This window comes from Pleurodeles waltl, chromosome 3_1, assembly GCF_031143425.1.
Source record: "Pleurodeles waltl isolate 20211129_DDA chromosome 3_1, aPleWal1.hap1.20221129, whole genome shotgun sequence".
Taxonomy (NCBI): domain Eukaryota; kingdom Metazoa; phylum Chordata; class Amphibia; order Caudata; family Salamandridae; genus Pleurodeles; species Pleurodeles waltl.
In genome coordinates this window covers 350,760,387-350,777,366 of record NC_090440.1, presented here as the reverse complement: position 1 = coordinate 350,777,366, position 16,980 = coordinate 350,760,387, and the positions used below count along the sequence as shown (strand labels likewise).

The 16,980-nt window shown below is 49.5% G+C and overlaps 1 protein-coding gene across 3 annotated transcripts in view; it reads left to right on the top strand.

Moving 5' to 3' along the window:
* CEP152 (centrosomal protein 152) overlaps window positions 1–16,980 on the top strand; it is a 318,523-nt gene that overhangs the window by 120,273 nt on the left and 181,270 nt on the right. For all 3 annotated transcript variants that reach the window (XM_069222500.1, XM_069222501.1, XM_069222502.1), the window contains exon 15: window positions 920–1,048. In XM_069222500.1, the coding sequence (XP_069078601.1) occupies window positions 920–1,048 (129 nt within the window). The remainder of the gene's footprint in view (window positions 1–919; window positions 1,049–16,980) is intronic.

The window sequence follows — 16,980 nt, the reverse complement described above, 5'->3', positions numbered from 1 at the left end:
TCATGGCTGGGTCCCCTCCATAAAAAGGTTGGCGGAAAGGCAGTGCTGCTTGCCCCCCTACTCAGGACCCTCGGAATGGACACTGTCTGCTAGGGCAGACAGTGCGCATTCCAAGGGTGCTTGGGGCACCCTCTGTACAACAGCATTGGCCACGGCTCCCTTAGGAGCTGAAGCCAACTCCGCCATACTGTATCCACTGGGGTGCTGGCGGAAACCTCCTAATACGGAAGTTTCCTCCGGTCAGTCTGGTGGAAATAAATTTAATCGGGGTGGGGTGGCCTTCAGCTCCACAGTGCTTTTCTCCCCAAGGGTCTGGTGGGCCAACAGTCGGTCCTCCAAACTCATAATGAGGCCCTTGCTGTGGAAAATGTGGCTTTTCTTCTTTGGAGTGCACCGTACTTTACGAGGGGTGCCTTCACCCATAATACAAGCAAGGATAATGACATCCTTGACCCCCAGTGAAAGATGGTCTTAATTGGAGAGCAGTGGCCCCTCACATGAATGAGATGTGTTATGTCATGTTGTGTTGATTTGTATAGCACACTAATCACCCAAGAAGGCATAACTATGATTCAGCAGATGTGTAGGTGTGGGATCCCCAAGATGCCTATACAAAGATCGGGTCTTCAACTTCTTGAGGAACTCAAGAAGTGAGAAGGAGGTTCTTTGGCCCATTGCACTTGTTGCACTGAAGATACCTACACCCCTGGTTGAGCCTTGGAATTAGGAAGTTTCAAGCTCTTTCTTAGTATTTCGATTCAAACAGTTTTGAAATCTCAAAATGGAAGTGCAAATTATTAATCCTGGTATTGACATTCAGTTCAGTTTTCCACTGTTGTGTATCTGAAATACTTTGTTTTATTTGTTCTACATAACAGGATTGTAAATGGTGTCAACCATTCATTTTTACTTTTTATAGGTTAGAGCTGATAGCATGGAAAAACATTTGGACACCTTATGGGCCTATTCGTCTGCCCCTAATGAAGGCCTGAATGAAGACATTCAAAAACTAAAAAACGAGAACCTAGCTTTGCAAAAGCAAATAGAGGTAATTTTTATAAATGAGTTCTTTTAAAGTACATTTTGAAACAAATGTGGCGTTGTGCATTTTAGTTTTATTAATCTACCCATGTGTTGTGGAGCTTTTTTACATTAAATATATGGACTTGTATTGTCCATATTGCATCACTGATTTCTGTCACCTTTGAAAAGGAATTGCAGATTACATAATATTATCAGCTCGTAGGTGTTGTGTAGCACTTGACTCACTTCTTGAAATTTCTGTTTAATACACCCTTCTTCAAATGTGTTTTATCAAGTTTGTTTCAGACCTCCTCATGTACTTGCCATCTTATGTCTCTGTTCAATCGTGCCATTTAGGTGTTAAATGCAGTATGTATGCCAGTCTCTGAAAATGTGATCTTTCTTCTTCTTATCCTGTTTTTGAGAACAGAGGCTAACAGTGCATCAGTGAAAATATGATTGTTGTTCCTTCCAATGTGGACAATTGGTACATATATTTTTTTTATCTTTGTGCATTTGGCTTTATAGACTTTGAGGGAGTTATGTGTATTGTTTTCTTACACACTGGTGAGAATTCTATCGTCCTCTTTGGTAAACCGATGAACACTTTCCAAATGTTGTTTTTGAAATGTTCTTTTTGCCTGACCCTTCTGAGAAATACATGCAGAAGCTATGCTTCCTGTTTGCAGTGTGTCAGTGGCAGGGGGAGCGACCCTTGACCCAAGGGTAGGTCGCTCCCCCTGCCGCTGCAGCTCCTCCAGGTTCCTGAGTTCCTGAGACCCACCTCACAGTAAGTACCCCCCCCCCCCTCCCAGCCCCTCGCTCTGCCCCGCGCTACTCACCCTCTCTCCTGCTCCTGCTTCTTTTCTTCTTCTCTGTTCTTCTGTTCTTCCTCCTCGCTCCTCGTCTGTAATCTTCTTCTGTACTCTTCTTTCCCCCGTCTTCACTCTTCTTCTCTTCTTCCTCATCATCTTCTGTGGTCTTCTGCCCTCTGTTCTTCGTTTTTCTGTATCTTCTTCTGTGTTCTTCTGTGTTCTTCTGTGTTCTTCTGTGTTCTTCCGGTCTTCCTTTCTTCTCTCCTTCCGGGCTTCTGATCTTCCTTTCTTCTCTCCTTCCGGTCTTCTGTTCTTCTGTTCTGTTCTTCTGTTCTTCTTGTCTTCTGTTCTTCTTGTCTTCTGTTCTTCTTGTCTTCGGCTCTTCTGCCTCCTCCGTCCTCTTCTCCCCGCGCCTGCCCTCCTGCTCCTGCCTCATCCCCCTCCCCCACTCGCATCCCCCTCTCTATCTCTCCTATCTAACCCGTTCACTATCTACCTCCCTCACTCCTCCTATCTCCCTATCTCCCTATCTCTCTATCTCTCTATCCCACTATCTAACTCCCTCACTCTCCACCTCCTCCTGTCTCTATCTATTTACCTATCTATCGATTTCCCTATCTATTTTCTCTATCTATTTCTCTATCTCTCCCCCCCTCCCTCACCCCCTCTATTACCTATCTTCCTATCCTCTCACTCTACCTCTCAACCTCACCCACCTCTACAACCCCCCCTCCCCTATCTTCTCAACCCTACTCCTATCTTTCTCCCTTATCTCCTAAACCTCCTAACACTCACCCCCCTCCACCCTTAAACCCTCCTCCCCCAGCTCTTCTCACTCTACCTGTCCCCCCCTCCCTCGCGCTTTCCCGCCGCGACCTCCTGCACGCCCCCGCCCCCAGCTCCCATTCGCCCCCACCTGACCCCTCCCCCCCCTCCTACCTCATATGGTGGCCGCTGCGCGACAGTGGTAGCGACCCTTGACCCAAGGGTAGGTGGCTCCCCCTGCCGCTGCAGCTCCTCCAGGTTCCTGAGTTCCTGAGACCCACCTCACAGTAAGTACCCCTCCCTCCCAGCCCCTCGCTCTGCCCCGCGCTACTCACCCTCTCTCCTGCTTCTTTTCTTCTTCTCTGTTCTTCTGTTCTTCCTCCTCGCTCCTCGTCTGTAATCTTCTTCTGTACTCTTCTTTCCCCCGTCTTCACTCTTCTTCTCTTCTTCCTCATCTTCTTCTGTGGTCTTCTGCCCTCTGTTCTTCGTTTTTCTGTATCTTCTTCTGTGTTCTTCTATGTTCTTCTGTGTTCTTCCGGTCTTCCTTTCTTCTCTCCTTCCGGGCTTCTGATCTTCCTTTCTTCTCTCCTTCTGTTCTTCTGTTCTTCTGTTCTTCTTGTCTTCTGTTCTTCTTGTCTTCTTGTCTTCTGTTCTTCTTGTCTTCGGCTCTTCTGCCTCCTCCGTCCTCTTCTCCCCACGCCTGCCCTCCTGCTCCTGCCTCATCCCCCTCCCCCACTCGCATCCCCCTCTCTATCTCTCCTATCTAACCCGTTCACTATCTACCTCCCTCACTCCTCCTATCTACCTATCTCTCTATCCCACTATCTAACTCCCTCACTCTTCACCTCCTCCTATCTTCCTATCTCTCTATCTATTTCCCTATCTATCGATTTCCCTATCTATTTTCTCTATCTATTTCTCTATCTCTCCCCCCCTCCCTCACCCCCTCTATTATCTATCTTCCTATCCTCTCACTCTACCTCTCACCCTCACCCACCTCTACAACCCCCCCTCCCCTATCTTCTCAACCCTACTCCTATCTTTCTCCCTTATCTCCTAAACCTCGTAACACTCACCCCCCTGCACCCTTAAACCTCCCTCCCCCAGCTCTTCTCACTCTACCTGTCCCCCCCCTCCCTCGCGCTTTCCCGCTGCGACCTCCTGCACGCCCCTGCCCCCCAGCTCCCATTCGCCCCCACCTGACCCCTCCCCCCCCCCTCCTACCTCATGTGGCGGCCGCTGCGCGACAGTGGTAGGGACCCTTGACCAAGGGTAGGTCGCTCCCCCTGCCGCTGCAGCTCCTCCAGGTTCCTGAGTTCCTGAGACCCACCTCACAGTAAGTACCCCCCCCCTCCCAGTCCCTCGCTCTGCCCCGCGCTACTCACCCTCTCTCCTGCTCCTGCTTCTTTTCTTCTTCTCTGTTCTTCTGTTCTTCCTCCTCGCTCCTCGTCTGTAATCTTCTTCTGTACTCTTCTTTCCCCCGTCTTCACTCTTCTTCTCTTCTTCCTCATCTTCTTCTGTGGTCTTCTGCCCTCTGTTCTTCGTTTTTCTGTATCTTCTTCTGTGTTCTTCTGTGTTCTTCCGGTCTTCCTTTCTTCTCTCCTTCCGGGCTTCTGATCTTCCTTTCTTCTCTCCTTCCGGTCTTCTGTTCTTCTGTTCTTCTTGTCTTCTTGTCTTCTGTTCTTCTTGTCTTCGGCTCTTCTGCCTCCTCCGTCCTCTTCTCCCCACGCCTGCCCTCCTGCTCCTGCCTCATCCCCCACCCGCACTCGCATCCCCCTCTGTATCTCTCCTATCTAACCCGTTCACTATCCACCTCCCTCACTCCTCCTATCTACCTATCTCTCTATCCCACTATCTAACTCCCTCACTCTCCACCTCCTCCTATCTTCCTATCTCTCTATCTATTTCCCTATCTATCGATTTCCCTATCTATTTTCTTTATCTATTTCTCTATCTCTCCCTCACCCCCTCTATTACCTATCTTCCTATCCTCTCACTCTACCTCTCACCCTCACCCACCTCTACAACCCCCCTCCCCTATCTTCTCAACCCTACTCCTATCTTTCTCCCTTATCTCCTAAACCTCCTAACACTCACCCCCCTCCACCCTTAAACCCCCTCCCCCAGCTCTTCTCACTCTACCTGTCCCCCCCTCCCTCGCGCTTTCCCGCCGTGACCTCCTGCACGCCCCCGCCCCCAAGCTCCCATTCGCCCCCACCTGACCCCTCCCCCCCCTCCTACCTCATATGGCGGCCGCTGCACGTCTGCGCAGCGGGCGCGCCACTGGCGCGCCAGAGGCAAGCCCGTCTGCGCCCGTCCGCGCCTGGCCCGCGCCCAGCGCCACGACCCCTTGTCCCCAGCTCTCCCAAGCCCAGCTGACCCGCTACGACCCCACCACCCTCCACGCCCTCAACCCAGGACGCTCCAACACCTGCTTCCAAGCTCACCCCAAACGCACCCATGGACCCTTCGCCTGCAACTCCTGCAAACGCACCTTCCACCACGCAACAACCACGACCACAAGCCCACGCGCCATCAACCACCTCAAGTGCATCCTAGTCAACGCTCGCTCCGTCCACAAACACGCCATTGAACTCTGGGACCTCCTGGACTCCATAGCACCGGACGTCGCCTTCATCACGGAGACCTGGATGAACGCCTCCTCGGCCCCTGACATCGCCACTGCCATCCCCGAAGGCTACAAGATCTCCAGAAAAGACCGCACCAACCAGGTAGGAGGAGGTATCGCCATCGTCTTCAAAGACTCCATCAGCGTCACCACCTCCACCGAAGACACCCCTCTCGCCGCTGAACACCTGCATTTTCAGATTCGCATCGATCCGAGGACCACCCTCAGAGGATCCCTCGTCTACCGTCCTCCCGGCCCACGCGCCCCTTTCAGCGATGCCATCGCCGACTTCATCTCCCCGCACGCCCTCGCCTCGCCGGACTACATCCTCCTAGGTGACCTCAACTTCCATCTGGAACAAAACAACGACCCCAACACCACCACCCTGCTCGCCAACCTCGGCCTCAAACAACTGGTGAACACCGCCACCCACATCGCCGGACACACGCTTGACCCCATCTTCTCCGCCAGCAAACACGTCTTCTTCAGCCACGCCTCTGCCCTACACTGGACCGACCACAGCTGCGTCCACTTCACATTCCGACGCGAGACCCGCCACCTCCGCACCCAACCCATCCCTCGTCGACAGTGGAACAAGATCCCCGAAGAGCAACTCTTCTCCGCACTCGCCGCCAACCAACCCACCCTCACCACCGACCCCAACGACGCAGCCCTCAACCTCACAAACTGGATCTCCAACTGCGCAGACATCCTTGCTCCCCTCAAACGCACGCATCTTCAGACCAACACCAAAAAACCTCTCTGGTTCTCTGACACCCTCAAAGAATCAAAGAAAACTTGTCGCGCCCTTGAGAAAGCCTGGCGCAAGGACCGCACCGCTGACAACATGACCGCCCTCAAGAACGCTACCCGCGAACACCACCACCTGATCCGCGCTGCCAAAAGGAACTTTTTCACCGACAGACTGGACAAAAACAGACACAACAGCAGAGAACTCTTCAGCATCGTCAAGGAGTTCTCCAACCCCAGCGCCAACGGCAACGCCGTCACGCCCTCACAGGATCTGTGCGAATCCCTCGCCACTTTCTTCCATCGCAAGATTAGCGACCTCCACGACAGCTTCGGACACCAGACCCAACCATACACCACCGAACCGGCATCCACGGCCATCACCCTCAACAACTGGTCCCACATCAACACGGAAGAAACCAAATCCATCATGAACTCTATCCACTCCGGCGCCCCTTCGGACCCCTGCCCGCACTTCATCTTTAACAAAGCCGACGACATCATCGCCCCGCACCTCCAGACCGTCATCAACTCTTCTTTTTCTTCTGCTACCTTCCCCGAATGCTGGAAACACGCCGAAGTCAACGCCCTACTAAAGAAACCTACGGCTGACCCGAGCGACCTAAAAAACTTCCGCCCCATCTCTCTTCTGCCTTTCCCAGCCAAAGTAATAGAGAAGACCGTCAACAAACAGCTGACCACCTTCCTGGAAGACAACAACCTGCTCGACCCCTCACAAACCGGATTCCGAACCAACCACAGCACTGAAACCGCCCTCATCTCAGTCACTGACGACATCAGAACCCTGATGGACAACGGTGAAATAGTCGCCCTCATTCTGCTCGACCTCTCGGCTGCCTTTGACACCGTCTGTCACCGCACCCTAATCACCCGCCTCCGCTCCACCGGGATCCAAGGCCAGGCCCTGGACTGGATCGCCTCCTTCCTCTCAAACCGTTCCCAAAGAGTTTACCTCCCTCCGTTTCGCTCAGAACCCACCGAGATCATCTGCGGTGTACCCCAAGGCTCATCACTCAGCCCGACACTCTTCAATGTCTACATGAGCCCCCTCGCCAACATCGTACGCAAGCACGACATCATCATCATCATCACCTCCTACGCCGACGACACCCAACTTATACTCTCCCTCACCAAGGACCCCGCCAGCGCCAAGACCAACCTACAAGAGGGTATGAAGGACGTCGCAGATTGGATGAGGCTCAGCCGCCTAAAGCTGAACTCTGAAAAAACGGAAGTCCTCATCCTCGGCAACACCCCGTCCGCCTGGGACGACTCCTGGTGGCCCACGGCCCTCGGCACCGCACCGACCCCCACAGACCACGCCCGCAACCTCGGCTTCATCTTGGACCCTCTTCTCACCATGACCAAGCAAGTCAACGCCGTGTCCTCCGCCTGCTTCCTCACCCTCCGCATGCTCCGCAAGATCTTCCGCTGGATCCCCGCCGACACCAGAAAAACCGTGACCCACGCCCTCGTCACGAGCCGCCTGGACTACGGCAACACCCTCTACGCCGGGACCACAGCCAAACTCCAAAATCGCCTGCAACGCATTCAAAACGCCTCGGCCCGCCTCATCCTCGACATACCCCGCAGCAGCCACATCTCTGCACACCTGAGACACCTGCATTGGCTCCCTGTCAGCAAAAGGATCACCTTCCGACTTCTCACCCACGCACAAAAGCCCTCTACGACAAGGGACCGGAATACCTCAACAGACGCCTCAGCTTCTACGTCCCCACCCGCCTCCTCCGCTCCTCTGGCCTCGCACTCGCTGCTGTCCCTCGCATCCGCCGCTCCACGGCGGGTGGGAGATCTTTCTCCTTCCTGGCGGCCAAGACCTGGAACTCCCTCCCCACCAGCCTCAGGACCACCCAGGACCACTCCGCTTTCCGGAGACTCCTAAAGACCTGGCTGTTCGAACAGCGATAACCCCCCCTTTTTTCCCCTAGCGCCTTGAGACCCGCACGGGTGAGTAGCGCGCTTTATAAATGTTAATGATTTGATTTGATTTTGTCACTGGCTCGAGTACCGGTAGATTCTGTTATACAAGAGTGTTTTGATAATACATATTTATTCTTCTAAACGTTGTTTGAAATGGAGGTAGCTTTTACTTGACCACAAATGCTGCCTGGTGTCCTGCTATCCTTCAATACCTTTGTTCATAACTGCTTGCAGGTACTGAAATGCAGAGTTGATTTTTTTTTTTTTGGGACACAGTATACTGAAGTCAAACACTGCAAGGTCCCCTCCACATCTGTCGATAGCTTTGTCTGCCTAGTTTCCCTCTTTCCATCTTGTTAGAAATTGCCTACATGTTTGGGAGACAGTGTTTTTCCTGTGATAGCCCAGCTATCAGGTTGTATCCTCTACCAGTATAAATACGTAAGGTGCACTTTTCCATTGAGGAACCGCAGGTCAAAGAGGCACTATTAAAAGTAGAAGACAGAGCCCTCAAACACCCAATGGGTGCCATGCTTCATCTTAGGGTCTGCTCCTCGTCGGGCTGGCGCTGCAATGTCCGACGGACCTCTCAAGGGGGCTCTTTGCCAGAGATCGTTTGTGAAAAAGTGCTGTTGTTGTATGCATGGGTAGATTCAGACCTACAAGGAGAAGTGAAAAGCTGGAGACAGGAGATTAAAATTGGCTCTAAACCCAAACACCAATTTATTAATTCCTTAGAAAGGGTCTAGGTCAAGGTTAAAAACACAGGGAGTGGTCAGGGGGATAATGTTCCTGCACTCTATCAGAAAAGATAGGGAAACGGGAAATTGATCCTACCCTAAATGATGGTCGACATGTTTCACGCTATGAAGTCCCTAACAAATCTATTGGCTTTTCTTCAGGACCGAAAACAAAAATAGAAACTCCTAAGCTTCACTAAAGGACTCAAATTAAGTCAGAGGTAGGTGAAAACAATATAATTTACATCAAGAACTACATAAAAAACACGAGTTTATGACCTGTGGAAACAAGGGAAAAAAGAAATACACCCATAAGTAATAAAGATGAGGGTATGCCTCAACACTATTACAATTGACTTCATTTTCAAATGCACCAACCTCCACCACAGCATAGTCACTACCCTTTTTTCCAACCACTCCCCATGATGCCCTTCTTGCCTTTTTTAGGCCGAGGCCAGGGCAGAGTAAGAGGCAGACGCAGAGGAAGAGGCAGTCACGTCAATTGGGCCAAGGAAGAACCACAGATGTCACCAGGAGCCGAGGGAAAACCAGACAGAGACAATCTAGTGGTCAGTCTGACACAAAGATCCCTCTCCATGGAAGTGCATGTCTCAAACAAAAGGTTGGGTTTTGTACCGACCCCTAGAGAGGACTTTTTCCCTGTTAATTGCGAGTTGTCTCAATTTTTCAGGAAGATCCGTTTGCATGTTTTCTTTAATGATAGACCCACTGAGTCTTTACGAGAGGATTCTGGACTTAGGAATCCTTCCACCCTTACCCAAACTCCCCCACCCACAAGCAGCGCCATGCCATGTGAACTACTCGTGTTTGAAAAAGCAGTCTTATCTGATGTGAATAAGTTGGGTCCCACGCGTTCCTTTATTTATACTTAACTTTGGGAGGATGTGCACTGGACCAGATTAAAAATCTCTCCCTATCCTTCTGTTTTTCCATATATCCTCTACCAGTCTTTCACCCATTGTCTCACACCATGTCTGTTTTCTGTCTCCATCGAAAACCTTTATTTTCCAGTCTCCCTTTCATCAAGCGGTTTTTTCTAGGTTGGTGATAACATTTTTATTGGCAATGGTTAAATTGAAATAAAAAAGCTTCCCTCTTCAGCCTAAGATCTAGCACAGCAGTTTGCTTTTGGCAGCTGAGCAGGAAATCATGATTAGGGAATTTCCAGCTGGTGAGTCCCTGACATCCCACTCTGTGGAGAAGACCAGGTCAGGATGAGAATTCTGTTGTACTTGAAGGCCTGAACGTTACTGCAAGGAACTCATACTCATGGCATGAAGCCAACTGTTGTTTGTGGGTAAGAGGGTTTCAGGATTAGACATGGTATATGTTTGAGATTTGCCTCTCGGTATCAGAGTCCAGTTTGGCACTCATTTTCCGGGTCCTGTAACCATCCATTTGGGATGGCAGTCCACTAGGCCCAACAATTTGCAAGTAGCTCCTGACAAGTTGGTACTGATTTGACAACCTGATGTCCTGCAGTAGTGAGAATAACACCAAATGAATTTGGAGCAGACTATAGCCAAACATGAGGGAGAACAATAGGTCCTGTGCTGAATCCTTTCAGTTTGAAGTTGAGAGAAGATACATTTGTCTGGGTATCATCTGGGTCTTCCCGGTTGTCCAAAACATTCCACACCTCTCATTGGTTCTTGAGCATCACAAAAGATCTTAAGGTCACAATTTAGAATCCTGGCAAGACAAACCTGAGCCTTCTGTTTGATAAATTGAATATCATTAATTGTGTATTAGTAATACCTGTTATTTACAAGAGAACTGGGGTATGAAGCATTGTTTGAAAATAAGTTATTCTCTGGCACTCTTGTATGCATCATAAAACACTAAATTAAGATAAATGTAGCTATATTGGATTGTATGTGGAAACGTATTAAACTTGGAGGCAGCACTTTGATCCTTAAAAGTACCTGACGGACTTGCAGCTCATAATGGATATTTTAAAACACAATGTTCTCCAGATAGCTGACTAGTGGTACGAGATGGGCAACATGCTCCCAACTCAAATAACAACACAGACTCTTCTTGACAATCCAAAGACAGTATTTACCATCTGTCGCGACAGGGAGAAAAATACCACAGGCTGCACATCAGCCCGGTCAAGCTATCTCTGCGTTTTTTCTCAAATGCCTGGCAATACAATACAATGCTTTATTACACATAATAAATAATAATAAGTAATTTGCAAGTTACAGATTCAAGATGGAAAAACACTTAAAAACATGTGAAAACATTATCCTGAATTACTGAACCAAACCATTACACATACTTTTGACAATGCTGTATGGCAGGGCATTGTTTGGCCTAAGTATGCGTGGGTGTTTCGTAGTAGGTGTAAGCTGCTTAGAGTGCGTGCTGGCAGCATTGTGTGCCTGAGGTCTCCGTGTGCTTAGAATTTAGTGTTTAATGGCATGTGTGACTGTCGACACACATTCTCTGCATACTTCTGCCACCTAGTGTTGGGTCCTGAGGTTGCATGTTGTTTTTGTTCGAAAAGTCTTTCGAGCCATGAGGTGTAGTGACTCCTTCTCTTGCTGGTAATGTGCATGGGCATTGACTCCATCTTCAGGTTATTTTCTTCTGCCGTTGAGTCCGGTTGTGCTTTCAGGTACTCCAGTTTGAGGCCGTATTAGGTCTTTTTTTCTGTTCGGGAAACCTCCATGCCATCTGAATTGTTATCGAATGCAGTACTTCTTTTTCCCTTGCGTTCTGTGTTTGAAGAAAATTCTATAAACTCAAGAAGTATGGGGTTCACTTATAAGATGGAACCGCTGGAAAAAGATTTCCCTAGGGCTCCTCAGTCTCGCACTATAAGTACCGTATTGAGTGCTGTTTAAAGTTATGTGGTAAGGTGAAGAAAATTCTATCCGATTGACTCGTCTTGATTAAGGCCCTCAAGGCCACGCCTATGGGCCGCCCTTTTCTTCATTCGGCACCTCGGATACTGAAATCATGTGGAACGGATGCCCTTCCATTTCCAAGTGTCACCTGAAATTTCCGAGGATCGACCTCCACGAGTTTTGCAACATTTGTCTATCGCCGGAGCATTGAGAAGAAGACTGTGAAGCTTGCTGGTCTTTCTGTTAAAAAAAGACTGTGTGATCCGAGAGCTTGGCGACAAGAGATGCAGCTGCAAAGTTTCAAGGAGACACCCAACATCTTTGGTATCCAGGATACCATACCATATCAGACACCAAGCAGCAGCAGGAATTCAGGAGGCTTCAGCTCCTGAGAAGGAGGCTTTCTTCCTTCAAGTCTTGGACTAAGATGCCAACATCACGCTTGATATGCAGGAAATTCTGGCAGGTTAACCAACAGTGAGTAAGACTCTCACTGCTCCCCCCACAAAATCCACAAATATGGATTATCGAGCCGCCACTGCTTATGGACCATGGCAGGCATAGAAAAAGTGTATCAGATGCCCTGCCTTCGGGCTTGGCACCGGAACTAAAACATAAGCCTTCCACCTCGGTACCGACTCGAACACTACCAGCCTCGGTACCGAAACCTTCTAATCACACTCAGCACAGACTGTTTCGGCATGAAGAGACTTGCTGCCTCTGCTCCAACCACTTCGGCACTGAAAGTAGATTGTTTCCGTACCGCAGAAGCTCACTGTCCATGCAGCTTTGGAGCCAATATCATCCCCTGAGCTCATCCAAGCAGTCACAGCTGCATATACAACGACACATAGGGAGGGTACTGTTTAAAGCGGTGGTTATTATCCCATCTTAGAGGCAGCTTTCCTTCAAAGAGGCTATTGATCCATACTTCAGTTAAACAGAGGAGAATGGAAAAGGACTTGGTAGATATCCATCCACCTCTACCTACTTCTTCACCACCAGGTAATCCACCACTAACTCCTTCTTCTCCACAATCTCAGAGTGACCCTCTTGACATTTCTCCACAGGGCTCACCACATTCTTTTCATTATTTACAGGACACAGGGGATGACAATCTTCCCCTACATTCAGACACAGACCCTTGGTCTCAGTATGATGTGGACACCTACATAGGCACTGACACAGACGTATACCCAGCTAAACATTCTCCACTGGACGCGTACCACTTCATTTCAGGAACTCATTGGGAGGGCAGCCACAAACCATCATTTGCCTCTTCACAAAGAGCCCATTGAGGATGTGTTAGAAATGGGGTCTTTGGCTGGCAGTCAGGTTACCCCCTGTCCAAACAAGGACCCTCGCTCTAGTCAGGGCGAGTCACATATACTCCAAAGTATCCTGTGCGCCCCCCCCCCCCCCAGTAGCTTGGCACTGAGCAGTCAGGCTTAACTTAGAAGGCAATGTGTAAAGTATTTGTGCAATAAATCATGCAATAAGACAGTATAAACACCCCAGAAATACACCACAGGTTTAGAAAAATATAGAATATTTATCTGATTAAATGCAGTTCAAAACGATCAAGATTTGATAAGTACACCTTGAGATATCACTTTAGAAAATGATAAAAACAGTCTTAAGTTCTTAAAAGTGATAAGTGTCTCTTGCAACCTGGTTTGCGTCTAAATTATCTGCAAGGGACCACAGAGGAGGAGATGCGTGGAAAACGGGGAGGTGTGCATCGGTTTCTCTGGGGGCACACAGACGATGCATCGTTATTTTTCACCCAGCCAGGGCCTTGCGTCGATTTCCTGTGCGTGGACTTGGATCCTCTTCGGATTGCAGGGTATTTGGACGCCCTGGGACAATGCAGAGAAATCCTGGGCACGCAGGACGCAGTGACAGGACCTGCGTCGATCCTGTGGGCGATGCAGGGAAATTTCTGTCACACAGCAGGCTCTGCGTCGATTCTTCTCGCAGGAAGTCCGACAGCATCATTCCAGCTCAGCTATGCGTCGATCCAGTGGCCCGTGTGTTCGCGTTCCTGTCGCAATGCTGGCACAGCATCGATCTCCACTCGGGGAGCCGGGCTGCGTCGTTCATCGTTCGGTGATTTTCTCACCTCGATGCGGGCTGTGCGGCGATTCTGGTAGGCTGTGTGTCGAAATTTTGCAGCACAAGGAGTTCTTTACAGAGATTAAGGGGGTCATTCTGACCTTGGCGGACGGCAGAGGCCGTCCGCCAAGGTACCGCCGTCAGAACACTGCACCGCGGTCAAAAGACCGCGGCGGTGATTCTGAGATTTGCCCTGGGCTGGCGGGCGGCCGCCAAAAGACCGCCCGCCAGCCCAGGGCAAATCAACCTTCCCACTAGGATGCCGGCTCAGAATTGAGCCGGCGGAGTGGGAAGGTGCGACGGGTGCAGTTGCACCCGGCGCGTATTTCAGTGTCTGCTAGGCAGACACTGAAATACTTTGGGGGGCCCCCAGGGGCCCCGCGGCACCCCCTACCGCCATCCTGTTCCTGGCGGGAGAACCGCCATGAACAGGATGGCGGTAGGGGGTGTCAGAATCCCCATGGCGGCGGAGCGCGCTCCGCCGCCATGGAGGATTCTGACGGGCAGCGGAAAGTCGGCGGTACACCGCCGGCTTTCCGCTTCTGGCCGCGGCTGTACCGCCGCGGTCAGAATGCCCGGCGGAGCACCGCCGGCCTGTTGGCGGTGCTACCGCCAACCTCCGCCATGGCGGTAATTACCGCCGGGGTCAGAATTACCCCCTAAGTCTTTTTGAGGCCCTGTTTAAGTACCCAAATGTGCCTTTGAAGTGGGGGAGACTTCAAAGAGTGGCTTAGAAGTGCACAAGGCCCCCTTTCAGTTCCATCCTGTCTGCCAGGGTCCCAGTAGGGTGTTTGGCAGTCCATTGTGTGAGGACATGCCACAGTCCTTTGACATATAAGTGTCAGGCCCTCCACCCTCCCAGTCCAGGAAAACCCATTCAGTATGCAGATGTGACTGAGCATCCGGTGTTTGGTATCGTCTGAGTGAAATGGACAAGGGAGCTGTCAACTAACCCAACCAGACGTAGATTGTAAGGCACAGAAGGATTTAAGTGTAGAGAAATGCTCAGTTTCTAAAAGTGGCATTTCTAGAATAGTAATATTAAATCCACCTTCACCAGTCAGCAGGATTTTGTATTATTACCATACTAAATATGACCTGGCTACTCCTTTCAGATCAGAATCTACCACTCAAACAGTATATGAGGGTAGCCCTAATGCTATTCTATGAAAGGAGCAGGCCTCATAGCAGTGTAAAACGAATTTAGGAGTTTTACACTAGTAGGACATATAGAACACATGTTCCTGTCCTGCCTTTTAACTAAATAGCATCCTGCCCTATGGGCTACCTAAGGCCTACCTGAGGGGTGACTTATATGTTGAAGGCTTGGCAATTACTTTTAAATGCCAAGTCGAAGTGTCAGTGAAACTGCACACACAGGCCTTGCAGTGGCAAGCCTGAGACATGATTAAGGGCTACTTATATGGGTGGCACAACCAGTGCTGCAGGCCAACTAGTAGTAGTTAATTTACAGGCCCTGGGCACATATACTGCACTTTGCTTGGGACTTACAAGTAAATTAAATATGCCAATTAGGTATCAGTCAATGTCACCATGTTTTAGGGAGAGAGCATATGCACTTTAGCACTGATTAGCAGTGGTAAAGTATGCAGAGTCCTAAAGCCAGCAAAAATGAGGTCCGAAAAAGAGGAGGAGGAATGCAAAAGGTTTGGGGGTGACCCTGCAGAGAGGCCGTTTCCAACAGGATGATTTCCTTTTTGAGACACTCACCACCTCACATAAATCCACACAATACCTACCTATGTTGAAGGGTACGTTGAGGCATGAAAATTATATTTTCCAAGACCCAACTAGAGTGCGCATTATTACTCTACGGGTAGAGAAAAAACACATGACTTCCCCGCCTGACCCAGTTTTTATTAAGGGTCACATTCAGCTGACTGCCTGATCTTGTACAATGCCAGAGAAAGAGCGAATTCCCAATCGGCTCAGGATGCTCCATCTCCTGAAAAGGAAACTAAGCTCATAGATGCTTCTGGCAAACGTGTTGCTGCAGAAGCGGCCAATCAGTGGCAAGTCACCCACACATAAGCCTTACCCGCCAGGTACGATTGTACCCACTGGGACGAAATAAAGGAGCTTCTCCAGTACCTCTCAGAGTAGCATAAGAAAAGTGGTCAGGAAATTGTCATTGACGGGCAGTTTATTTCCAACAACTCCATCCGCTGTGCTTTAGAGTCCGCTGACACAGCAACAAGAGGAATTAACACCAGTGTCCTCTTATGCAGATACTCGTGGCTACCTGTTTCAGACTTCAAGCAGGAGATACAGCAATCTATATTAAATGTAACTTTGATAAGGAACACCTGTTCCGGCCCACAGGTCGATCAGGCGTTGGAGAAAATGAAGGAGGACAATGAGATGACAAAGTCCATGGGGGCGTTACAATCTCCTACCTCCTGTAGTACTTTCCATAGTCCTCAATTTAAATCAGCCTCTAAGCCTTCTACATCCAAAGCCTCACAATCATATACCAAGGGACAACAGCACACACCATCTCCCAGAGGTTTTTACAGGGGTTCCTATAGAAGGAATAACTACAGAGGGAAGGGAAAAACGCCTTTTCCTTGAGCCTCCTCCACTGCCACCAAACAGTGACTCACTACACCTTCCCTCCGATTACCAAACACCTGTAGGAGGACGTCTTCAGCTCTTTTTACACAATTGTCAAAAAATCACCATGGATCAATGGGTGTTGGATATTATCCAACATGGTTATTGTTTGGAGCTTAATTCTACACCTCCAAACATTCTCACTCACAAATTCTCACAAGAACATCTCACTCTCCTCAAACAGGAAGTGCAATTCTTACTTCTCAAAGGGGCAATAGCGCCAGTTCCCTTACAACATCAGGGAACCAGGGTGCATTCACTATACTTTGTCATCCCCAAAAAGGACCGCTCTTTAAGACCTATATTGGATCTCAGGCCATTAAATTGTTACATCAGATCAGAACACTTTCACATGGTCACACTTCAGGACGTAATACCATTGCTGCAACAAGGCAGCTTTTGGTCAGCACTAGATCTAAAAGCTGCTTACTTTCACATTCCCATGCACCCAGCACATCGCAAATACCACAGATTTGTGATGGAAGGACGTCACTACCAATGCAAAGTGCTTCCCTTCAGAGTCGCAATAGCTCGAAGAGTGTTTACAAAGTACCTTGTAGTAGTAGCGACTGACTTGCGCAGGCAGAAAATCCATGCCTACCCATACCTAGACAGCTGGCTCATCAAAGTCAGCAATCTCAGTCAATGCTCGCATCATACCCACGTCACAA